Source organism: Lucilia sericata, unplaced genomic scaffold (genome assembly GCF_015586225.1).
Source record: "Lucilia sericata isolate MDLA Ls3-8-SP2 unplaced genomic scaffold, ASM1558622v1 Contig002413F_arrow, whole genome shotgun sequence".
Lineage (NCBI taxonomy): Eukaryota > Metazoa > Arthropoda > Insecta > Diptera > Calliphoridae > Lucilia > Lucilia sericata.
In genome coordinates, this window is record NW_023996206.1 from 24,738 (window position 1) to 51,944 (window position 27,207).

General features: G+C 32.0%; 3 protein-coding genes across 5 annotated transcripts; 1 reads left to right on the plus strand and 2 right to left on the minus strand.

Annotated features, from left to right (window-relative positions):
• Nucleotides 1-1,758: 1,758 nt before the first annotated feature.
• Nucleotides 1,759-12,402, minus strand: LOC119613899 (tetraspanin-5). The gene is given in 9 exon segments (XM_037969970.1): nucleotides 1,759-2,352; nucleotides 2,497-2,613; nucleotides 4,217-4,327; nucleotides 11,001-11,030; nucleotides 11,032-11,174; nucleotides 11,177-11,279; nucleotides 11,343-11,423; nucleotides 11,483-11,677; nucleotides 12,116-12,402. Coding segments are annotated over 9 exon segments (936 nt in total). The 5' UTR covers nucleotides 12,203-12,402; the 3' UTR covers nucleotides 1,759-2,283.
• A 731-nt stretch (nucleotides 12,403-13,133) lies between these two features.
• On the plus strand, nucleotides 13,134-16,224 carry LOC119613901 (COP9 signalosome complex subunit 2). The gene is made up of 6 exons (XM_037969972.1): nucleotides 13,134-13,347; nucleotides 13,452-13,646; nucleotides 13,712-13,837; nucleotides 13,905-14,386; nucleotides 15,567-15,899; nucleotides 15,966-16,224. The coding sequence occupies exons 1-6, from the start codon at nucleotides 13,294-13,296 to the stop codon at nucleotides 16,108-16,110; spliced, it is 1,335 nt and encodes a 444-aa protein (XP_037825900.1). The 5' UTR covers nucleotides 13,134-13,293; the 3' UTR covers nucleotides 16,111-16,224.
• Nucleotides 16,202-26,643, minus strand: LOC119613902 (protein rolling stone-like). Of its 3 annotated transcripts, XM_037969974.1 has the most exons (8): nucleotides 26,526-26,643; nucleotides 23,562-23,751; nucleotides 20,327-20,463; nucleotides 17,545-17,661; nucleotides 17,264-17,477; nucleotides 17,095-17,196; nucleotides 16,625-16,811; nucleotides 16,202-16,438 (listed from the first exon to the last, which is right to left on the minus strand). In XM_037969974.1, the coding sequence occupies exons 3-8, from the start codon at nucleotides 20,435-20,437 to the stop codon at nucleotides 16,258-16,260; spliced, it is 912 nt and encodes a 303-aa protein (XP_037825902.1). In that variant the 5' UTR covers nucleotides 20,438-20,463; nucleotides 23,562-23,751; nucleotides 26,526-26,643; the 3' UTR covers nucleotides 16,202-16,257. The 3 variants fall into 3 exon arrangements, with proteins under 3 accessions (XP_037825902.1, XP_037825903.1, XP_037825901.1); XM_037969975.1 differs by lacking the exon at nucleotides 20,327-20,463 and having other exon boundaries at nucleotides 16,258-16,438; XM_037969973.1 differs by lacking the exon at nucleotides 23,562-23,751 and having other exon boundaries at nucleotides 16,258-16,438; nucleotides 26,526-26,641.
• Nucleotides 26,644-27,207: the final 564 nt, after the last annotated feature.

The window sequence follows — 27,207 nt, forward strand, 5'->3', positions numbered from 1 at the left end:
TAAATAGATAATTTGTTAAGAAAAAAATGTGCTGTTGGCAGCGCAGTCGTAAAGAAAAAATATGTATCAATCGTTCAAATTCTCAAGCATGAGTTTCAAACACTCAGTGTTCGGTTTTCTTTTGGCAAAAGTTTAAAAGAATATAAAAAAAAATTATTATTATTTGTTTGAAACCACTAGCTTAGGTTTACAACAAACGATTTTCGATCGAGGCAATAGTGTCAGCTTATCCGATCTTAAGTAAGATACATGTGTATCAGCTATAATAATGCCAAAGCGGCTTTAATAGAAATGTGTACAATTTTTTATGAGCAGAAGGATATTTTTGAAACAAGGATAGTTGAGAAGACAGTAACAAATGAAAGTATATCTTTCGATATTTCAGACTATACAGTTGCATACTTCAAAAACTGTTTGCCATTAAACAGTTTACCTAATGAAAATGTAACTAACACTAGCTAAAAAAGGAATATATTCAAGAACAGCTAAGTCTGATAAATTTAGCTAAGTCTGATAAAAAGCTTTAATTTAAAGGAAATAGAATTTGCAATAAACAAAAGAGAAATAGAGCTGCCTGAAAAGGATTTATTGGTTTGTTTTTGTTAAGAACATTTCATTTATTTGCTTTGTAGTCTAAAAATTGTTATCAAACTACATGGCAAATTAAATTTTAATTCTAAACTTGAGATTTACAAGTTAAACATTAAAATAATAAACGTCTCTATATATAACATTTATATCTTATTCAATACATTGTTTTTACTTAAACATATACACATAAAAAGGTAAAACACAATATATTTCTTTAGCGCATTTTTCAGAAATGAATGATGGGTCAATATCTAGAACATAGATTTGCAATAGTTTGGAAACATTAGCAAAAAACCTTTTAGTTGATTACTCTATAATAAAAATAATATTTCAAGAATTTCCTTTTGTAAGAAGGAAAGGAGTTTATTCCTCACTAAACTTAGTATAAACAACGATTAGTTCAAAATTGTTTGGAAAATAAGGCTGCAATGACAACAAATCAAATGAGGAATATGTGTCCCATAAGACGTCGAACGGTAGTTAAACAAAGAAAGGTTTTGCGTTTCGTAAAACGATCGTATAGTAAAGAGAAAATATATCAAAATTATATTTAAAATCATTATCATAACAAAGGCCAACAAATTTTTAACTCCAGAGTCCAAAGTAATTTTTCTAAAAGATCCCAATCTAGCCTCTGTTGGACTGTGTAATTTTACAGCTAAAATAAGGGCGAGCCAAATTAGTTAAAATATAAAACAAGACTCTAAAATTTGTATCATAAATTATTTATAAATTAAATATATAAACGATTTTGCATACTTTTAGGCATTAATAAATCACGTTTTCTTTTTTAAATTGCTCGCTAGAAATCAATACACTTGAGCTATAATAATAAAACTATAATAATAATTGTTCAAAGGTACGTAGAGGTAAAAATCTTAAAAATTTACAAAATATTCATTGTTAAAAAATAGACTATCAAAAATTGGCAACTTAGGGCGAGTTTTTCTGATAAAGATAATCTTCATTCTTTGGTTAAACCTGGTTTATTATATGTTTCGTGTTTTTCAGTTATCAGTAAAGTTACATATTATCTTAGTTTAACTGAGTGTAATTGGCCAATTAAACTCAAGTTATAAGTGAGAAAACACAATTAACAAAAACAATAAAACAATGATTTCGGAAGAACAAAAACTTAATATTTTAAGTAAATTGCAATTTTCTGATCTGTTTTGTTTTATTTATTATTGTTTTAAATGTTTATTTAACATTTTTCCAAAATTTTCTATTTTACAAAAGTATTGTTTGCAAAAAACAGCTGTTCATTGTTTATGTTTTTGAGTAAAAACTTGGCAATACTAACAAAGTTAACTGAGCTTAAATCTAAAACTGAAAAACACAATCATCGGTTAAAGTCCGCCTAAATTTGTTCCGAGTTTAATCTAACAGCAAGTTAAGCCTAGTTTAACTAAGGAGTAAGAAACCCGCCCTTAATAATATAGTTATATATATATATAAATATTTAAAATTTAGCTTACATACATATTTAACAGGCGATATATTCATCATTCCAGCTGTCCAAATACATGACGTACATAAATACCTTCCTTGACTTTAAGATGTCAGGGTATGTTAGTTGACTAATCATAAGATTGATTTTCGGTTGTTTTTTCTTTTTTTTTTTTTGTTTTCATGTCCATTTCCAGCCGCTTAAACAGCAACCAGCCTTTCTTAAGGGGCTGTGGGCAATTGTCAGTGCCATTTTGATTTTTGAGCATTTATTTCAGCACGTAGATTTTGGGTAAAAATTATGAATAATATCTATATGTATTGGTTGGTGAAAAGAAAGTAGAAAAAATTTATTAAATGATTTCTGTTTAAGAAAATATGACAGAAAATAGTAGAAAACAATAATTATAATAAAAAATTTTACAGAAATTAAAAAAAAAAAAACTAAAAACAAACCTGAAAGAAAATTGTTATAATAGCACTTGTGGATATTATAATAAGATTTCTTTCCATCCATTCTTCACCCGCTTGAACACAGCCTTTTTCGTAAATAATTTTCGATATTTCAAAACTCTTAAAATAAAAAAAATAATACAAAAATAAATAAATAAAAAATAAAAAGAAAAAATAATAAAAATAATCTATATAGGAACGTTTAAATTCCACAATTATTCCTAGTTTAGCTTGACCAATAAATTTGTATAGAAATAATTCTTTCTATAGAATGGTTCTGTAACTAATTCGTTAATGAATATTCTTCAAAATTGTTACTCTTGAAAGAAATTATTAAGAAACAGTTGTAGAACTAGTTCTTATACCACAATTTTTCAGAGAATCTCACATGAGATGCTCAGCTATATTCTTTAATCGCTTTTTATATCGAAAAAATGATCGCCAAGTCGAAACCTTTAAAAGCTCTTGCTTGGAATGGTGGTATCGCTATGTTAATGCTCACGAATCTCGGTTCAGTAGGTCTCTCCCTCTCTCTCTCTCTCTCTCTCTCTCACCAATTGATGATAGCATTTAACTATTCCTAAACCATAGATATTTAGAAAGTAGCTTTTGCTTGGAATGATTTCGCTCACGAATCTCGGTTCAGTAGGTCTCTCTCTCTCTCTCACCAATTGATGATAGCATTTAACTATTCCTAAACCATAGATATTTAGAAAGTTTCTCGACCTATTCCCATAATAAAACCAAACAAACATGCTACTTCAGAAGAATCATACACTCCATCTCCTTGTTGTATCCTGTATCAAACATTTTCGAATCGCTACAACTATCAATGTTGAAAGAACATTTTCCGCTTCTCACACAATGGATTCAATCAGCAACTTGTGCCTATCAAAGTTGTAAAGCAAAATTAAAATGGGCGTGCCACAAGGAGGAGTAGTATGCTTCCAGCATTCGCCATCGAAGGCTATGGAGTCATATGCGTCATTATACGACTGTATAATACATCAACCAAAAGTTTAGAACATCAGCAGGGATAAGGAGAGGATAGTAGCGACACACAAAGCAAATGCAACCGGATGGGTCAAGATGACGAATTTAGAACATGAGGAGAACAGAAAACTGCCTATCAAACAACATGTGTTGTTGACTAAACAGTTCTTATTGGAATACTATCGATATACTACGATTGACACGAGCTAGAAAAACGTTGCTTTAGATGGCGTTTTCTAGACCAATAGAGTCGCAAATCTACACAAACCCAGCGATAACGGTTAGGAAGAGACAATTACTTAGGTTTCGGATTGGCGTAGTTACCTCATCTACTATGGTCTAGGAATAGTTAAAGGCTATTTAAATCGTTGCCCCGTTTGTCCCTTAAAGTCTTTACGATACAAATTTAAGCCTTAAGAACGTTTGAGATTTCAGAGATTAACTCATGGCATTTGATTACAATTGAAATCGGGGGAAAAATTACCGCATTAGTAATCGAAGGTAGTAGTAGTACAGTAATCATTCTACAAAAACTAGTTCTTTAAATATTTGTCTTTTTCAATTATATTATGGTTCTACTTACTGAATTGTAAAAATACTTCCAAAAGAATCAGGGACCAACTTGTTTAAAAATAATAAACTTCAAAATATTTTAAAACTAAATTTAATAAAAAAATTAACTAAATCAATAAGAAATTATGTCGATTTTATAAAAGTTAAGTTTATTAACCTGCCAGAATATTGTTAGCATTATATAGATCCATACAGAAACAATGTGAGTCTCCAAATATTCTTCGCCAGCTCGCAAACAACCACGTTCATAAATATGTCTATCTACCGGCTTTAATGTATATTTAAACGAACACATTTTCATATATTTTGTTGTTGAAAATTCAGCATTTTTTACAAAAAATAATTAGAAAAAAAAAAACATTTTAGAAAATTTCATTAGAAGATCAGTCTGAAACCTCTTATAGTTAAATTTGCTAATTATACATTTTACAGAATAAATTACCTTTTTTAATAATAATTTAAAAACTTTCAAAAATAATTTAAAAAAACGTGATTTTCTTAAACTTTTTTTAAATTACTGAAACATTTTCTTTAAATACTTTTATTTTAACTTTAAAAATATAAGTGTTGATATCTTTTGAAATAATTTTATTATGCATTTAACACACAAATTTTTTCCGCTCCTTCAACAGATTTGCGATACTTGCAACAGAACACTAAACATCCGTTTATTTAAAATTAAACATTAAAATTTTATCACACTAATACTGTGTACATCAGACATACATATGCATGTATATATGTATGTAAGCATTTTCAATAAGAGGGTAAACATGTATATATAGGAATTTGTATATAGAAGATTAAGGTTACCAGATGCTTTCTTTAGCTGTTCACAAACATTAACAAAAAATTACCAATATTTACATTTCTTTTAAGAGACTAAACTAGAGATTAGAATATAAACTAGACTATAAACAAGAATATAGACTAGACTAGTCTATAGTCTACTTAAGACTATAGACTAGACTATAGACTAGACTATAGACTATAGACTAGACTATAGACTATAGACTAGACTATAGACTAGACTATAGACTAGACTATAGACTAGACTATAGACTGGACTATAAGCTAGACTGTAGACTATACTATAGACTAGACTATAGACTAGACTATAGACTAGACTGTAGACTAGACTATAGACTAGACTATAGACTAGACTATAGACTATACTATAGACTAGACTATAGACTAGACTATAGACTAGACTGTAGACTAGACTATAGACTAGACTATAGACTAGTCTATAGACTAGACTATAGACTAGGCTATAGACTAGACTATAGACTAGACCATAGACTAGACTATAGACTAGACTATAGACTAGACTATAGACTAGACTATAGACTAGACTACAGACTAGACTATAGACTAGACTATAGACTAGACTATAGACTAGACTATAGACTAGACTATAGACTACACTATAGACTACACTATAGACTAGACTATAGACTAGACTATAGACTACACTATAGACTAGACTATAGACTAGACTATAGACTAGACTATAGACTAGACTATAGACTGGACTATAGACTGGACTATAAGCTAGACTATACTATAGACTAGACTATAGACTACACTATAGACTAGACTGTAGACTAGACTATAGACTAGACTATAGACTAGACTATAGACTAGACTATAGACTAGACTATAGACTAGACTATAGACTAGACTGTAGACTAGACTATAGACTAGACTGTAGACTAGACTATAGACTAGACTGTAGACTAGACTATAGACTAGACTATAGACTAGACTATAGACTAGACTATAGACTAGACTATAGACTAGACTATAGACTAGACTATAGACTAGACTATAGACTAGACTATAGACTAGACTATAGACTAGACTATAGACTAGACTATAGACTAGACTATAGACTAGACTATAGACTAGACTATAGACTATACTATAGACTAGACTAGACTATAGACTAGACTATAGACTAGACTATAGACTAGACTATAGACTAGACTATAGACTAGACTATAGACTAGACTATAGACTAGACTATAGACTAGACTATAGACTAGACTATAGACTAGACTATAGACTAGACTATAGACTAGACTATAGACTAGACTATAGACTAGACTATAGACTAGACTATAGACTAGACTATAGACTAGACTATAGACTAGACTATAGACTAGACTATAGACTAGACTATAGACTAGACTATAGACTAGACTATAGACTAGACTATAGACTAGACTATAGACTAGACTATAGACTAGACTATAGACTAGACTATAGACTAGACTATAGACTAGACTATAGACTAGACTATAGACTAGACTATAGACTAGACTATAGACTAGACTATAGACTAGACTATAGACTAGACTATAGACTAGACTATAGACTAGACTATAGACTAGACTATAGACTAGACTATAGACTAGACTATAGACTAGACTATAGACTAGACTATAGACTAGACTATAGACTAGACTATAGACTAGACTATAGACTAGACTATAGACTAGACTATAGACTAGACTATAGACTAGACTATAGACTAGACTATAGACTAGACTATAGACTAGACTATAGACTAGACTATAGACTAGACTATAGACTAGACTATAGACTAGACTATAGACTAGACTATAGACTAGACTATAGACTAGACTATAGACTAGACTATAGACTAGACTATAGACTAGACTATAGACTAGACTATAGACTAGACTATAGACTAGACTATAGGACTAGACTATAGGACTAGACTATAGACTAGACTATAGACTAGACTATAGACTAGACTATAGACTAGGACTATAGACTAGACTATAGACTAGGACTATAGACTAGACTATAGGACTAGACTATAGACTAGACTATAGACTAGACTATAGACTAGACTATAGGACTAGACTATAGACTAGACTATAGACTAGACTATAGACTAGACTATAGACTAGACTATAGACTAGACTATAGACTAGACTATAGACTAGACTATAGACTAGACTAGACTGACTATAGACTAGACTATAGACTAGACTATAGACTAGACTATAGACTAGACTATAGACTAGACTATAGACTAGACTATAGACTAGACTATAGACTAGACTATAGACTAGACTATAGACTAGGACTATAGACTAGACTATAGACTAGACTATAGACTAGACTATAGACTAGACTATAGACTAGACTATAGACTAGACTATAGACTAGACTATAGACTACTATAGACTAGACTATAGACTAGACTATAGACTAGACTATAGACTAGACTATAGACTAGACTATAGACTAGACTATAGACTAGACTATAGCCTAGACTATAGACTAGACTATAGACTAGACAATAGACTAGACATAGACTAGACATAGACTAGACTATAGACTAGACTATAGACTAGACTATAGACTAGACTATAGACTAGACTATAGACTAGACTATAGACTAGACTATAGACTAGACTATAGACTAGACTATAGACTAACTATAGATTAGACTAAACTATAGATTAGACTTTAGACTAAAGACTAGACTTTAGACTAGACTATAGAATAGACTATAGAATAGACTATAGACTAGACTATAGAATAGACTATAGACTAGACTTTAGACTATATACTAAACTATAGACTAAACTATACACTAAACTATACACTAGACTATAGGCTAGACTATATACTAGACTATAAACTAGACTAGTCTATCATGTTTAAACACAATCCAGGGATGGTTACCTCTAAATTTGATATAAAATTATATCGAGGAAATATACAGCCAATGCAGAGAATACTCCTTATCCAATTAATATTTTAAATAATAAGATACATACTATGACAATGCAAAACCAATTTGCAGATATGGTTACCCTGTCAGGATGAGCAGCATATTTACAAAGAGAGAAACGTATTCCATATTCCATGTGCATATTTGCACTAAAGGCGGGAAGTTAAAAAAATAACAAGCCAAAAGTTTCACACACATACTTATATGATTTAAGATGCTTATTTCAGTTATATTAACCCTTATCAACAAAGTATATATTGCAAGTATATAAGACTAGCATGACTCAAAATTCGTGTTTTTTAAGAAATATGCGCCGTTTTAAACTTTTTCATGTAGTTGTCGGTATGTATTTTTCTTTGAAAACTGCTTTTTATTTTTAGTTTGAAAGCGTTTAGTTACATCTACTACTACATCTACTACTACTATTATTTATGTTAATCTAGTACGAAATGAGGGGATATGCAAAACTCGGATTTACTAATGTGATCACATATACAAAACAAAACAAACAGGTTTTTGAAAAAGAGCGAAACCAAAAACGATTGAGTACTTTTTGAAACTAACTGCTAATATAGTTCATGTGTCTGTCATAAAACCAGTTGTACGAAAATGATAAAATAATATTTCTGTTGTCTTTCGCTACATATGCCACCTTTAGTCCTTACGTTTGACATCACATTTTTAATCCCCTCATCTTCTTGAGATTTGTATACGTATGTATATGTATGTATGAAGATACTTTTTGAACTTCCATCTTCTCCTAGTTTAAAATGGTTAAAAAATGGTATCATTAATTATTCGATCATAACTAAGTTTAATTTCGTTAGAAAAACTAATATTATGTTTTCTTAAATTCTCAGAGATAGTTTTAACAGCATTTAAAACTTTAACAGAATAAATAATTCGCACTAACATGCCAATTTCATGAAATACTTATAAAAAGAACCCCCCTAATGAATACTACCAATATTTAGTTATTAACATAAACTTCAAAACAAAACCTATTAAAATTTTAAATACATAAAATATAAATAATTTTGTTTAGAGTTCTTTTAAACGTAAGAAGAGACATAACTGTAAACTGTTAAATTATATTTATAGAATTTAAAACCGAAATAAAAACAATGGCTCAAAACAAGTTTGTCACTGTTAAGAGTTAAATAAATTAAAAATGGGTTTTGTTTGAATAAGAATAGATATTAAAATATGAATTTCTTTGTTTAGCTTGTTTACTCAGTATGTATTGTGTTTAAAACATTTAACCCCAAGTAATAATCCCAATTTTTATGCAATATAAACAGTGTCTGTTTGGTATTGTATTCTAAGCATTTGAACATAAATAATGTTATTTATTTAATAATTAATTAATTAACAATTGTACTATTAACAGTTTTATACTTGAAGCCTAGTCATATAGCCTAGTCACTAGTCTATAGTCTAGTCTATAGTCTAGTCCATAGTCTAGTCTATAGTCTAGTCTATAGTCTAGTCTATAGTCTAGTCTATAGTCTAGTCTATAGTCTAGTCTATAGTCTAGTCTATAGTCTAGTCTAAAGTCTAGTCTATAGTCTAGTCTATAGTCTAGTCTATAGTCTAGTCTATAGTCTAGTCTATAGTCTAGTCTATAGTCTAGTCTATAGTCTAGTCTATAGTCTAGTCTATAGTCTAGTCTATAGTCTAGTCTATAGTCTAGTCTATAGTCTAGTCTATAGTCTAGTCTATAGTCTAGTCTATAGTCTAGTCTATAGTCTAGTCTAGTCTAGTCTAGTCTAGTCTAGTCTAGTCTAGTCTAGTCTAGTCTAGTCTAGTCTAGTCTAGTCTAGTCTAGTCTAGTCTAGTCTAGTCTAGTCTAGTCTAGTCTAGTCTAGTCTATAGTCTAGTCTAGTCTAGTCTAGTCTAGTCTATAGTCTAGTCTATAGTCTAGTCTAGTCTAGTCTATAGTCTATAGTCTAGTCTATAGTCTAGTCTATAGTCTAGTCTATAGTCTAGTCTATAGTCTAGTCTATAGTCTAGTCTATAGTCTAGTCTATAGTCTAGTCTATAGTCTAGTCTATAGTCTAGTCTATAGTCTAGTCTATAGTCTAGTCTATAGTCTAGTCTATAATCTAGTCTATAGTCTAGTCTATAGTCTAGTCTATAGTCTAGTCTATAGTCTAGTCTATAGTCTAGTCTATAGTCTAGTCTATAGTCTAGTCTATAGTCTAGTCTATAGTCTAGTCTATAGTCTAGTCTATAGTCTAGTCTATAGTCTAGTCTATAGTCTAGTCTATAGTCTAGTCTATAGTCTAGTCTATAGTCTAGTCTATAGTCTAGTCTATAGTCTAGTCTATAGTCTAGTCTATAGTCTAGTCTATAGTCTAGTCTATAGTCTATAGTCTAGTCTATAGTCTAGTCTATAGTCTAGTTTATAGTCTAGTCTATAGTCTAGTCTAAAGTCTAGTCTATAGTCTAGTCTATAGTCTAGTCTATAGTCTAGTCTATAGTCTAGTCTATAGTCTAGTCTATAGTCTAGTCTAGTCTATAGTCTAGTCTATAGTCTAGTCTATAGTCTAGTCTATAGTCTAGTCTATAGTCTAGTCTATAGTCTAGTCTATAGTCTAGTCTATAGTCTAGTCTATAGTCTAGTCTATAGTCTAGTCTATAGTCTAGTCTATAGTCTAGTCTATAGTCTAGTCTATAGTCTAGTCTATATTCTAGTCTATAGTCTAGTCTATAGTCTAGTCTATAGTCTAGTCTATATTCTAGTCTATAGTCTAGTCTATAGTCTAGTCTATAGTCTAGTCTATAGTCTAGTCTATAGTCTAGTCTATAGTCTAGTCTATAGTCTAGTCTAGTCTAGTCTATAGTCTAGTCTATAGTCTAGTCTATAGTCTAGTCTATAGTCTAGTCTATAGTCTAGTCTAGTCTAGTCTATAGTCTAGTCTATAGTCTAGTCTATACTATAGTCTAGTCTATAGTCTAGTCTATAGTCTAGTCTATAGTCTAGTCTATAGTCTAGTCTATAGTCTAGTCTATAGTCTAGTTTATAGTCTAGTCTATAGTCTAGTCAATAGTCTAGTCTATTGCCTAGTCTATTGTCTAGTCTATTGCCTAGTGTATTGTCTAGTCTATTATCTAGTCTATAGTCAGGTCAAAAGTTTAGTTAATAAAAATTCATAATACTTACATAGCCCTCCTTGCGTACATCATAACCACATTTGTTTGTTTTTAATTAGTTCATGTGATTGCCGACGGCAGCAGGAAAATGGTACTCCGCAAGCCTCCCGGCTACCAATGGCATAAGAGGAACAATTGAAATAATTATTACTATCCCAATCTTTGGGACCATCAATGCCACACACTGCAGCCAATCTTCTTGTATCCAATCAATAAGATTCTGTTGATCGGGATCTTCCCGATAGTGGATAATAAAGGCGCGCAAGCCCTCAGTAGCTTGATCTTTTATCTAATAAAAAGAGAGGAATAATATCAAAGTAATTCTCTTACTAATAGCAACAAATTAACATACCCAGCCTTTGTCTTTCAATACAAGATACATGACACCAAAGCAAACTTCCACAACCAGCAAAACACACACTAGTAAAATAAACTAAAAAAAAACAAATGAATTAATTAAAATAGTCTTAAAATAGTTAAAACTCTACTTACAGTTGCTAATAGACAGGTATTTTCACGCAGGGCTCCTACACTCCCCGTAAAACCAATTAAAAATGCACAACTACCAATGCATATTAGTACGAAGGCCGGATCTAACACCAACAGGGTCAACTTGTTTAAATTGCTAAAAGTATCTTTTTCATTCCATGCCCAAATGCCAGCCGCTAGTATAATTAAACCAGTCATCTAAAAAAAGCAAATTTACAAAATTACATTTTCATTATATTTTTAAACAGTATATGCTAAAACGATTTATTTAACGGCGTCACGATTTGCGATCTTCGCAAGTTATTTCTCTTGTTATTTACTATTTTTCTTCTAATTAACTAAATTTAACAAAACAATTGTCATATTACGATAAATAACAACTAAATCAATACACATCAACCCCATTACATTTTTTATGGCCTATAACTCCATATTGGGATTTAACGACGGCGCCAAAACGGCCTTGCGACGAACGACTTTGTAACTTTTGATCATTTTGCATGAAATGCTTTGTATCTGTAGCTATGACAAAATAATATAACACAAACAAAACCATAATAGATACAAAATCTTTTTCACAAATGCACTTAATAAACAAACAATCGAAAACACATACAATGTCAAGTGTGGACTTACCCATAACAATGTATTGCAAATAAACAATACATATTTCATGCAACAATTTACTTCTCTTGTTTCATGTCGATATTTTCGGACGGGCATAGTTTTTTCTTTCTTTAATAGTAATAATTAATATTTGTCGAAATAAATCTAATGAGATTCTTTAAATACACTTAAATTATGTTTTGGGCTTTAAGAGAAAACCTTGAAAAATCCAATACTTTACAATGAATGAAATTATAGTAAAACAAATATCCAATTGGAAAATAAAAAAGTTTACTAGTTGTGCTTGTGACGTTTACTAACTGAATGTTGCCGTACAGAGCCCTGCGCGGACAAATATTAACGGCGGCGGCACTAAAAATATCGTCGACAGCTTAAAATCGACTTTAAGCCGTCTAAGTTCTCAAATACGCATAATTTTAAAAATTTTAAAGATTTTAAATAAAAACAGAATCCGAGAGACATTTTAAGTGGGATTTTGTAAATAATTTATAACAATAAAATAGAGCAAGCACAAAAGTTGTGTGAGAAATTATGCAGGGATGGAAAAAAGTAAAAAAATTAAATTTGATGAATTTTTAAAAATTAAAAACAAATCCTTTCACCAAGTTTTATGATATATTTTCCGAGGAATTTATTTTTGCTGCGTAGTGTAATCTCATTTATAACTTAGGTTTAATTGGCCAATAACACTGAGTTAAACTAACATAAAAATTTCAGAGGGACTGAATTTACAAATCCAAAAGAAAACTACAAATTAATTGTGTATTTTGTAAAAAAACAAAACAGATTTTAAACATTTATTAAAAGCTCAAATTACCTCATGTGTATGAGGTGTCAATTAATAAAATTAAGAAGGTAGATTTAAGTAAAAATATTGCAATACCAAACAAACCTTATTTGTAAAGAATATATGTGCCGTCTATCTCTTTCATTTTTGAATTTCCTAATATTTTTCACAGAAAATCGTTAAATATTAAAAATTTTCTTAAGTGTACTAATTTTTTCAAATAAAGCAACTCTGTAGTAAAGTGGTTCACTCAAACAATCTGGCAACAGTAGATTCTGACAGCTGAAAAAAAATCGCTTTTTTGTTTGTGCAAAAATAGATTGCAGAAATTCTTAGAAAAAATTCTAAAATACTAAATTATCTTCTATTTTATAAAAATTAATTAAAAAATATAAGAAAAATGTCCGATAATGATGATGATTTTATGTGTGAAGATGATGAGGATTATGGTTTGGTAAGTCGTTGCGTTGAAGTTTTGTGACAAGCGAAATAAGCCGGTTGTGGCCAGGAGTTGTCTGATAAAAGCATCTTTTCTATTGTTAATATATATATTTTTAGGAATATTCGGAAGATAGCAATTCAGAACCAGATGTTGATTTAGAAAATCAATATTATAACAGCAAATCTTTAAAAGAAGATGATCCGAAAGCGGCATTGGCATCCTTCCAAAAAGTCTTAGATTTGGAAAATGGTGAAAAGGGAGAATGGGGCTTTAAGGCTCTTAAGCAAATGATTAAAATCAATTTTAAATTGGTAAATGCAGTAAAAAATTTTCAAAATTTTGTACATGCTTTATTTTCAAATGAATATCTTTTTAGAATAATTATGAGGAAATGATGGTGAGATACAAACAATTGTTGACTTACATCAAAAGTGCCGTGACACGCAATCATTCGGAAAAGTCTATTAACTCCATATTGGATTATATATCTACTTCCAAAAATGTAAGTTATTGTTTCACAAAATTAACATTGTTTAACATTTTCCTTTTTTTTTTAATTGTTCAAAAAGATGGAACTTTTGCAAAATTTCTATGAAACTACTTTGGAAGCCCTTAAGGATGCAAAAAATGATCGGCTGTGGTTCAAGACCAATACCAAATTGGGGAAACTCTATTTCGATCGTAGTGAATTTGGCAAATTACAAAAAATTCTTAAACAACTTCACTCATCGTGTCAGACAGACGATGGTGAAGATGATTTAAAGAAAGGCACCCAACTCTTGGAAATCTATGCCTTGGAAATTCAAATGTACACAGTGCAAAAGAATAATAAAAAACTAAAGGCTTTGTACGAGCAATCGTTACACATTAAGTCGGCCATACCGCATCCTCTGATTATGGGCGTAATTAGAGAATGCGGTGGTAAAATGCATTTGCGTGAAGGTGAATTTGAAAAGGCTCATACAGATTTCTTTGAGGCATTTAAAAATTATGATGAATCGGGCTCGCCACGCCGAACGACTTGTTTGAAATATTTGGTATTGGCAAATATGTGAGTATAATTGTGATTTCTTTTATTATTTTTTATAAATGGAATTATATAATTAGAAATCTATAGAGAAGGAAAGACTATTGTCCCACTGGTCTTATTTATCCTATCAAAACTCCATATCTATGATATGGAATCTAGAATTCTAGAATTTTCGAATGAATTCGTTACTTATATGATCGTCAAGCTCATATCTAGCTATAACCACGAGTTCATCATGCGATATCTTACTCTATATTCCCTATACACCTGTTCTACTCCTTTTAGCTCTTCTACTAGACCCAATTTGACCCAATACCACGCAAACATAATTAGCACTCTGATGGCATTAGAGTGCACCTTAAGGCACATTAGATACCCTGGATTCCATCCTATTGTGTCAGGGTATTTTCTAAGTTTATCTCATATTTCATTACTATGTTTAATACAGTGCCCTGGTACACAATATAGTCTGATTGTGTACATATTCCTAGCCGTCATACTCTCATTTTGTATGTTAACCAATTTACCAGATTTTAGTTGAATACTGCTTCTCCAATGTATTTTTTGCTTGGCCTGAGTGATCTTTGGCGGAATAAACAAGCCATCGCACGTTAAAACCAATGGAACACTTTAGTTGTAAATTTCGCTCAGCATTAGGCTTGCTTTAGTGGAACTTTACAGCATCTGTTTTTTGTATTGTTGTTACAAAAAATACAAAAAAGTATGCAGTTTTGTGTAGGATCCAATAGATCAGTCCACTTATATGGCAGCTTTGAATAACATTCATAGAGACGCCATCAATATCGCATGAATGTCGTTCTTGTAGGTCGCCCATAGCAGACACAGAAGAAAAGCTGCTGCAGAAAACAAGAGCAGTTCTGACACAACAAAAATCGGGATGCAGCAACAGGCTTAATGACTACAGGTCACGCATAGACCGAGTCGTCCCCAATGAATGTCTAGTATGTGGTCAAGGTGCCCATGATACCCTCCACATATTCAACTGCTCACTTTGTCCAATTTATGAACACATCCAGTTGAAGTAGCACAATTTTTAGGTCTGGACATTGATGTAGAACCCCCAACAAGATTATTGTATAGTTTTAACTTAACAACAACAACAACAGCCACCTGTTTCGAATCCTTTCTAAATTAGACACTCAATACTTTAGTTATTCTGCAATTAAAACTTTACTTACAGGTTAATGAAGTCGGGCATTAATCCTTTCGACTCACAAGAAGCTAAACCCTACAAAAATGATCCGGAAATTCTAGCCATGACCAATTTGGTGGTGTCCTATCAAAATAATGATATCAACGAATTTGAATCGATTTTAAGACACAATCGCAGCAATATAATGGCCGATCCCTTTATAAGAGAGCATATTGAAGACTTATTGCGCAATATACGCACCCAAGTATTGATAAAGTTAATACGTCCCTATAAGAATATAGCCATACCATTTATAGCTAATGCTCTTAACATCGAACCGGCAGAGGTGGAAAGTCTATTGGTGTCCTGTATATTGGATAAGTTAGTAATTTGAAAATATATTTGTTGTAGCAAAGTTTAAGTGAAATTTGTTATTGTCTTTTATAGCACCATACAAGGACGCATTGATCAGGTTAATCAAGTCTTGCAATTGGATAAAGAGAACAGCACTGGCTCACGTTATAATGCCATCGACAAATGGTCCAATCAAATACAGTCTCTACAAATGGCCGTTATTAATAAAATGGCTTGAAAATTACCCCTTAAACGCAAGCATTCATCTTTTAAATATTTTTAATTCAACAAAAAACGAAAAAGAAATATAATAAAACAAATCTTATAAAGAAGTTTTACATTAGATTTTGTACTTAACGGTTTTATTTTTTATTTTCTCTTGGTTTTAGGCAGTTATGGTCATTTTAGAATTATTACATTTACAATAAATAGTTTTTCTTAATTTATATAGACAGAATAGTAGAAAACAAAAGATTAAAACTAAAATTAAACAGCCGAATATCACTAAAGTGGCCCAGCCAGGTTGCGACCAATCCAATATTTCATAAATATAACGATTGCCATTGCTGGAAGAAAGAAGGAAAAGAGAAAATTTTGTTAATTATGAAATGAACTTAATGAACTTTGACTTTTCTCGTAACGAAGAAGTCTTAATAATGTTTCACTTCAATATCTTTTATGCTGTAGTTAGATCCTCTTTTAGTTGTCTTTATAATTTGTATCTAATTTTCTACTTCTATTTTTTTACTTACATATCCACACCTCCCGCAAAATAGTAAATAATGGAGAAAATACCATAAGCAAGTCCTAAAATTAATGGATAAATGAAATGCAAAATACGTGTAGGGAATGCCACCAGCATATGATCCAATAACATCAATACAGAATTGAAACCATGGGCCCATAAATTATATAAATCTGAAGCTCTGGCATCATCGGCTAAAAAGAAAAACAGAATTTGTAAAAGGTATATTTTATGAATTTATTCAAGTATGTAGTTTCCAATTAGCCCCACTGTTCCTTTTTATATTAAAACTATTTATACATATTTCTAAATCTGTAAATCACACTTAACAATCACTACAAATTCGATTAGAATCAAAAATACTTCAGACATTCAGGAAATTTGCAATTTTTAGATAACGTTCCATAAAATTTTTAATATTGTTCAATGAACTACACATACTTAATCAAATCAGATAATAACATATTAAAAACTTACTGGGATATATAAAAAGCCAATACATAAAAGTTATCACTGTAGCGACCACCAAGGTAGACCAATGGGAAAGCCAATAAAATTTTATAACACCACTATTTGCAACTAAAAACAGAACAAAAGATAAATAAAGAATTTTTATACTGAAACATTGAAAAAATAAAATACCAACCAAATTTATCTGGTTTAAAGTAAAATATTGTCGCTATTACAGCACCAAAAACACTAACAAACATGCACAAAAAGAAACCCCAATCGGTTAAATATATAAACCAACGACCCTGAGCCCATTGTTGTACTAAACTACCAAACACACCAATGCAAAAGCATACCGCCAGGCCCCAGCGATATAATAGCCAGAGAAAGGATTTCTGTGAGGTTTGCCACTGAAAAGTATTGAAATGTTTAGAAAAATGTCTTTCTTTTTTATTATTACTTTAATTTAAAACTTACTTGGGATTTTAGGAAATCATCTACGGGTTCATGACAAAAGCAAAATTTATCCTTTTGAAATTCTTTAGCTATAGGATGAAATGTACGATGCCAGCAGCTTTGTTCATCGTTGCTCATCTGCAAGGGGAATAAGAATTAAGTTCATTTCATTTTTTAAGATTGATCATCAAATACTTATGAAGACTAGACTGATCTATAGTCATGATTATATACTGATCTATAGCTAACACTATAGACTGATCAATAGTTCAGGCTATTCCATAGTCATGATTATATACTGATCTATGGTCAATACTAGTAAAAAATATAGACTGGTCTATAGTCAAGACTATAGACTGATACATAGTCAAGACTATAGACTGATCTATAGTCATGACTATATACTGATCTATAGCTAACACTATAGACTGATCTACGGTCACTACTATAGACTGATCTATAGTCAAGACTATAGACTGATCTATAGTCAAGACTATAGACTGATCTATAGTCAAGACTATAGACTGATCTATAGTCAAGACTGTAGACTGATCTAAAGTCAAGACTATAGACTGATCTATAGTCAAGACTATAGACTGATCTAAAGTCTAGACTGATCTATAGTCAAGACTATAGATTGATTGAGTAAGACTATGGACTAATCTATAGTCAATAGTATAGAGTGATTTATGATCAAAACTATAGACTGATCTATAGTCAATACTATAGATTGATCTATAATCAAGACTATACAATTGTCTATAGTCAACGCAATAGACTAATCTATAGTCAAGACTATAGACTAATCTATAGTCAAGACTACAGACTAATCTATAGTCAAGACCATAGACTAATCTATAGTCAAGACTATAGACTGATCTATAGTCATGACTATAGACTAATCTACAAATAAGACTATAGAGTACGCTTTAGTCAAGATTGATCTATAGTAAGACTATGGACTATAGTCAATAGTATAGAGTAATTTATGATCAAGACTATAGATTGATCTATAGTCAATACTATAGATTGATATATAATCAAGACTATAGACTGACCTATAGTTAAAACTATAGATTGATCTATAGTCAAGACTATAGACTAATCTATTGTCAAGACTATAGACTAATCTAAAGTTAAGACTATAGACTAATTTATAGTCAAGACTATAGACTTATATATGTAAAGTCAAGACTATAGAGTAATTTATGATCAAGACTATAGACTAATCTATAATCAAGACTATATATAGTCAAGACTATACAATTGTCTATAGTCAAGACTATAGACTAATCTATAGTCAAGACTGCAGACTAATCTATAGTCAAGACTATAGACTGATCTATAGTCATGACTATAGACTAATCTATAATAAAGACTATAGAGTACGCTATAGTCAAGACTATAGACTGATCTATAGTCAAGACTATAGACTGTTCTATAGTCATGACTATAGACTGATCTATAGTCATGACTATAGACTGATCTATAGTCATGACTATATACTGATATATAGTCAAGACTATAGACTAATGTATAGTCAAGACTATAAACTGATCTATAGTCAAAACTGTAGACTAATCTATAGTCAAGACAATAGACTTGTCTATAGTCAAGACTATAGACTGATCAATAGACAAGACTACAGACTGATCTATAGTTAATAGTATAGACTAGTCTATATGACAAGACTATAAACTGATCTTTAGTCAAGACTATAGACTGATCTGTAGTCAAGACTAAGACTGATCTATCGACAAGACTATAGACTGATCTATAGACAAGACTATAGGCTAATTTATAGACAAGACAATAGACAGATCTATAGACAAGACTATAGACTGATCTATAGTTAATACTATAGACTAGTCTATAGGTCAAGACTATAGACTCATCTATTGTCAAGACTATATTCTGACTACAGATTTGTGTATAGTTATGACTATAGATTGGTCTATAGCCAAGAATATAGATAGGCCTATAGACAAGACTAGATAAGATAGGGCTATAATCAAGACTATAGATAGGTCTATAGTCAGCAATATAGGTAGGTCTATACTCAAAACTATATTTATATGTAGGTCTATAGTCAAGACTGTATATAAATCTATAATCAAGACTATAGACTGATCTATAGTGAGGACTATAGACTGGTCTATAGTCAGGAATATAGACTGATGTACAGTCAATACTGTAGACTAGTCTATAGCCAAGACTATGTGCTAGTCTATATTGAAGACTATAAACTAGTAAAGACTATGGACTTGATCTATAGTCAAGACTATAGATAGATCTATAGTCAATACTATATATAGATCTATAGTCAAGACTGATGTATAGTCAAGACTATAGACTGGTCTATAGTAAAAAAAATGGACTGGTCTATATTGAAGACTATAAACTAGTAAAGTAAAGACTGTGGACTTTATCTATAATTAAGACTATAGATTATATCTATAGGCAAGATTATATCTTTTGCTATAGTCAAGACTATAGCCTTATGTATATTCAAGACTATGGCTATATTGTCAAGATTATAGGCTAATTTACATATATACTGTTCTATTGTCATGACTGTAGACTGATCTATAGTTGAGACTATGAACTTGATCTCTAAACTGGTTTATAGACTCATTTATGTTCAAAACTGATCTGGAGTCAAGACCGGTACCGTTATCCAATGTTTTTGTTAACCAAAAAACATTAGTTCCACTTTGTTTAGTTTTAAATATATTAAAAACACTCTCACTCTTGATTTCTTATCAAGCAAAATTTACAACAACTTTAATATTCATTCAAGTACCTTTATTAAAGCCCAGGCGGTACCCCACAATATACCACAATTGACTCGTAGCCGGTTGCCGGTTAACTGATACCAAACTCTTCTGGCCAATACCTCCAAGCCAAAATTCATATTTCTCTAGCACCAATATTTACTATCTAGAAAAGAAGTCTTATCAAATCTTTATTATTTTTTATGTTAGTTTACTCTCGATTAATAGTCGTATTAAGCGAATTCGACATGTAATTGCGATTCTTATCAAAAGTGTTTATAATTTTTTTTATTTCGACGACACTTAACGTTTATAAATTATTGTTAAAAATGAGTTCTAGTACTCAATTCATAAAATTTCTCATGTTGAAACATTTAGTTGAAATGTTCGGTTATTTTAACTGTTTCATTTATTAATACATTCTTAATCGTTTTTCTCATTTTTTAAAGAAATTTTACAAACAGTTTCAAAATGTTTAAACTAACTAACTAATCAATGAATGAAAATAATATTTTTCTGCTCTCCTGAATATTTGCAAAAAATCAATATTTTTCATTATTTTGTTGAAAGAGGAGGTAGAATTTTAAAATTTCCATTGAATTTTTCGTTACAATATGTTTAAGTTCTCACACAACTAATAAAGTTTTTCATAAAATATGCATTTAAATAATAAAAAATTATTAAAGGCATATGCATGTGTATGTGTGTTTATAGTTTTCCATAACCTCACAGTATTTTTGTAAGAGATTTTTTGGGAAAATACATTTCATTTTAAAAGGAAATTATTAAAATTAATTTTAATTAGTTTTTGGTACAATTAAAAATTTAATTAATAATACATATTATTATTAGGGCGATATCAGGCGATAGAACTAAATCTAAGACCGTATTGGATTGTAAGAAATCTTTAACTGAATACTCTCCCAGAGGTAAGGTTCATATCGTATGGGTACCAGCCCACTCGGGAATAGTCGGTAACGAAAGGGCGAATGTAATAGCTTTAAAGGGAAGGGAGCTCGAGGCAGTTAACCTGACAAACGCAGAACCATTCGACGCAACAAAAGCTAAACTAAAAATATGGGTGAGAGGATACCATAAGGCCTCTTGAAATAATGAAACATTGGGTAGAACCACGAAGATCTTATGGGGTGGCCCTGATGAGTGCAAGACGAGGGGTCTCCTCAAAATGACCAAGTCTGAAATTAGTATGATGGTACGTACAGGATTACGAGCACATCTCTGCAAAATTGGACGTGCGGATTCAGACGAATGTAGAGCATGTGGAGAGGACAGTGAAACTCTGGAACACTTTCTTTGCCACTGCCAGGCATTCGTCGAAGTTAGATCCAAGTATCTTAGAAGTGATGTTATTCCGGAAATAACATTCCTGACTAACACTGATTGGAAGATTCTTAGGAATTACGTTCAGGAAACTGAGTTTGTGGACACTGAAAAATATATTTTTTTTCATGATAAGGTGCGCACAACAGGCCCGATAGTGGCCTAGGTGTATTTCTTCGGATTTGATGTAGTATACATCCTTCTATCAACCTAGCTACCTAATTAATAATATTAAAATATTAGGGTGTTTCTTCGAATAACGACTTACACTATGATAAATGAAATGTTAGAAATCACAGCAGTTCGACCGGAGAGTGCCGAACTACTTACTCACCTACTGTATAGCTTACAAAGAAAGTCTTTCCAAAGGAGTTTATGAAAGGCTTTTACTCTTAGGTTTGTTTTTTAAATGTCCACTCTTTAGATTACTTGGGGTCTGTGAAGTAACGACTATATCCTCCCTCGCTTACAAAGGGGGACACTAAAGTGACGACTGCCTTCACTCTCGTTTACAAAGACTACATTTGTGACGAAAGACGATTTATCTCCCTAAACGATTGAACTATTTATAGGACTTTATAACCAAAATCCGGCAATTCCAACGCATTCCAAACACCTTGTAACAGTTTTTAAACATGGAAAATTCTAAACATAGTTGTAATTGAGTTAACATGATTAATAGCTTCCTAAGGACCTTAACCTATAAATGATTAAAATCAATCTGTTACTCAACCACTCAGCTTGGGCTCAACCAAGACGAAAACCCCTACCTATACTGAACCTTAGTTCTTGAACATTAAATACACTTTGTAGGCCACAGGCTCGAAATCGTGTCTCTTACGCGTAATTATTACAATTCTAACTTAACCCTCAATAGGCGGGTGGACTTGTTTGGCTAAAAAAGTTCAACACGGGCGAACCATAGTCTCGAAATGGGCTCTTAGCCCAACTATGACCTATAGGATTTATAACTTATCCTTCAATAGTCTGATGGACTTGTTTGATGAAAAAGTGTTACCTAATACCATTACAGGGAGTTCAGCAAAAATGTAGCTTGCATATAAGAGGTGCCATGAGCAATACGTCAATCAAATCTCTGGAAATATTGCTTGATATCCTTACAGGCGGCATTCACAGCCAAGCTACGTATATTTTAAGGCGATATGATCAAAGCAGAAATTGTCGGGAACTCTGAAATATTGATTACAGACAAGAGATCGTGGTCAAGCGAAACAATATAGCAAACCTCTGTGGGAATTTGTTGTTACACGGTGAAAGATAAAATGGGTCTGTTACTCTAGATTGATACCGCCTATCTAACTAGAATACTAGCTTACGGAATGTGTATAATGGACTGGATAGAATATGTATGGCACCGACAGAGGTTAACATATTTTCCAACAGCTAGAAAGTAATTATGGCGAATCCAGCTGATAAGGTTAAATGTAAGACCGTATTGGACTATGATAGAGCCATATTCTTCCAGTGGTAATCTCAGCATCATATGTTCACCAATTCAAAGATAATCGTCAATGAAAGAGCTAATCTAGATGCTGTGGAGGGAAAAGTGCTGGTGGAAGTCAACCTGACGAAATTTAAAGCGACAAAACGAGGGTTAAATTAAAAATATGGGCGTGATAATCCCATACGATTACATGGGAGTTTCTAAACATTCGACCATAATTCCTATCATAGATTCACCTAAACTATCCATGAAAAGGAATGCACAACAGGGCCAATAGTGGACCTGATGTAATATACATATAATACTGAAATAACAATGTCCCCCGGACATTCAACCAAAAATGTCTAATATCTAACCGCTGTATTCATAAACGATTAATAACGTTTTGATGGTTTAGTATGGAAAGTGTGTATGAAAACGGGGTTAAATCTTTCATAATCATTTAGCATCATACATACCTGCATACCTACTGCATCCATTCCATATCACAATATTAGAGGTGTTTAATTGTAGTTTAAAACAAAGGTTTCTCACATTTTTAATACAATTAACTTATAGTTTTTTTTAAATTTATTGTTAAATATTTTGCATAATGAACGCACATGAAAAGACGTAAAACATATCCAAATGAACAATGAAATCTGTAGACTTTGGGAAGATTTTTTTTCTTCAAATACCAACTAACAAGAACTTTGAATGTAAAACAAATAATATCGACCAATTATTTTATAAATCAGCCGTTGCACAGAGGAGTATTTTGCTCAAAATGGTGGTAAAATTTTTCTTTAATATGAAAATTTTTCTTTAATATGAAAATTTTTCATCAACTTTAAAAGGAGTGTAACTAAAGATATGCGTGTTATTAAACATAACGTTAATAGTGGGCAATAACTATGACGATACCAATGGCTAATTCCAGTATTATCTTTCAAGTCCACAGATATTGCCAATCATCGTAATTCTCTTTCTTTTGCGTTCGCAAACTTTAAAAAAAAAAACATTAAATTCGTTTCAGTCGAATCAGATTAAATTTCTTTAAATCCTTCCACAATGTCGAAATATGCTAAAATAATACCGACTTAAAAACCTGATAAAGGCGATAGACCTATTGCAATACTGTCGTACTTGTCAAAGTTATTTAACTAATAGACAATCTGCATTGCAACATTAGCTGATGTCTACGAGGAATTAAGATTTTATATGTATCGGCAAATATACGATACACTTTTTAGTATTGCTCGATCAATCAGAAGTATTGGATTAACTTGATAACCTGCCTTTAAATTACAACTTTCGTAAGTATAACTTGCGGAACCCTAATCACTTCATCATTGCCTTGGCCAGATTTTCGGTCAAATGCTCCACTGTGCGTTAATTTGTATTGGTGTAAAGTAGAACAGTTAAAACCGTAGTTGTTTCTGATATGTACATTATTCATTCAAGATTTGCAGATCAAAATAGTAGGTTTGATTAATACTGCCCATTCCAAGTATATCACTTGAAATCGGAAATTTTTGATATGAACATGGGTCATATCTGACCCACGATATTTACAGGTAGAAAAGGCAATGATAAGGTCTGCGATTTATTCAACTTCCTCATTTATGTTAGGTTAGGTTGATAGGAGGCTGTATACTACATCAAATCCGAATAAATACACCTAGGCCACTATCGGGCCTGTTGTGCGCTCCTTATCATGAAAAAATTTATTGAATGAATTATTTTTAAGTGGTCAGAAACTCAGTTTCCTGGTTTCCCTAAGAATTTTCCAATCAGTGTTAGTTAGGAATGTTATTTCCGGAATAACATAACTTCAAAGATACTTGGATTTAACTTCGATGTATGCCTGAAAGTGGCAAAGAAAGTGCTCCAGAGTTTCACTGTCCTCTCCACATGCTCTACATTCGTCTGAATCCGCACGGCCAATTTTGTATAGATGTGCTCCTAATCCTGTGTGTCCACTTAGAATACGTACCGTCATACTAACTTCAGACTTGCTTATTTAGAGGAGATTTCTCGTTTTGTTCTCATCAGGGTCACCCCATAGGATCTTTGTGGTCTACCCACCGTTTCATTATTCCAAGAGGCCTTATGAGATCCTCTCACCCATATTTTTAGTTCAGCTTTTGTTGCGTCGAATGGTTTTGCGTTTGTCAGGTAACGAGCTCCCTTCCCTTTAAAGCTATTACATTCTCCCTTTTGTTGCCGACTACTCCCGAGTGGCCTGGTACCCATATGATGTAAACCTTACCTCTGGTAGAATATTCAGTTAAAGCTTTCTTACAATCCAATACGGCCTTAGTTTTAATTCTATCACCTGATATCGCCCTAATTGCCTTCTGACTGTCGGTAAATATATTAAGTGCTGTAGCCGCCATATTTATTCTAATCCAATTTACGCATTCCGTCATTGCTCGGACTACTGCCTGGAAGCTTGTGTTATGATTAGGTAAACGGTAGGTTTCTGAGTCTTCAATATAGAACCCAAGGCCCACTTGCCCCAATTTAGATCCATCCGTGTAACAACGGATTCCTACTGGTATTTGCTCTAGTATTCCGCTTGACCAAGACATTCTATCTGGGATCAGCGTTTTAAAGTTTCCGACTTATTCTGTGTCTGGTATGCGATCAGGCACGTCCGATGATTGTGTATAACCTTCCAATGTGTCCAGTATACATTGATGACGTGTCCTATAACCTCTTTTGGACAGTTCGCCTAAAGTAAGAAGCCGTTCGGCTGTAAGCGCAATGGGTGGAATATCTAGCAAGGTTTCCAGAGCCTTGGTTGAAGTAGTACACATGGCACCACGTATACCCAAGCAGCATGTACGCTGAACTCCCTGTAGTAGTTTTATACTGCACTTTTTGTGTAAAGCAGTCCACCAAATTATTGAAGCATAAGCTAGAATTGGTCTAATTACACTTTTATAAAGCCAATTTGTCATAGTAGGACTACGACCCCATTTCATACCTATAGTTATCCTACATATCGCCCAATGCCGATGTGCCTTGTTGATCCTATCCTCTATGTGGTGTCTCCATTTTAATTTCCGGTCGTGAATTACACCTAAGTACTAAATCTGTCACTGGTATCTTCTTGTCCAGGAAGCAAGGTTTAGTATACGTAGAAATTTTTGTCTTTCTTGTGAAAAGACAAATTTCCGATATATCGTACATCTCGCAGCTTATCCATCTGTTCCTTAATATGTGGTTGATCCAGTTACGGAGCACCCGGTGTGCACGTTATTGAAGGCAGTTCCTAATTTAGAACTCAATTTTTTTTGCGAAGGGTTTTAGAAAATCGATTTCCCACGGAAGGGTTTAACACCAAAATGACCCGAGAAAAATGTTTTTGTTACTACAACACTACTGGCTATCACGTAGTGATAGGACCTAATTGGCATATGTATTTTAGGACTCACTAATTGTTTTGTTTTAATTATTTTATATCTACGAGGGTACTGAAACTTGTCTTTTGTTAAAATGTTTAATCAGAGTTCAAGAAATTGTTATTAGTTTGCCAATCTCTGCACTTTTGTTTCCAACCAAAGATTTAAAGGAATCAATTCTTAATTCAAGAATGTTAATATTTTGTCGTAAAATGTCGTAAAAATAACGTGAATTTCAGGTGGACTAATATATGAACTTACGTATGTAGATCATAAATTGATTTTGACATTAAGATAATTTTCGGTAAAGCGCCTTCAATATGGGCTTGGATTAAGAGAGGTTCTATTTTAGGTTTTAGTTCCTATAGAACTTGATTATGTGGAATTATGGCCATTTATAGCCAGTTATGAGCATTAAAGTATTTTTTTGAGATGGATTTTATATAAGGGGTAGTGTCGATTGCGGACTGATATTCCTGAAAGTTAGTAGACAGATTTTAATTCCTACAAAACTTGTTTATGTCGAATTTCATCCATATATTGGTATTATGTATATAATAATAGTTAAATGATTTTTCTGAAGGGGACCTTGTGTGGAGGTTAGGATCAATTATATACTGATCCTTACAAAACTTGGAAGATAAATTTCTGTTAATATAAATCTTATGTTGAATTTCTTCGCTATTTTGGAAGTTTAGAAACACATTTTCTGATG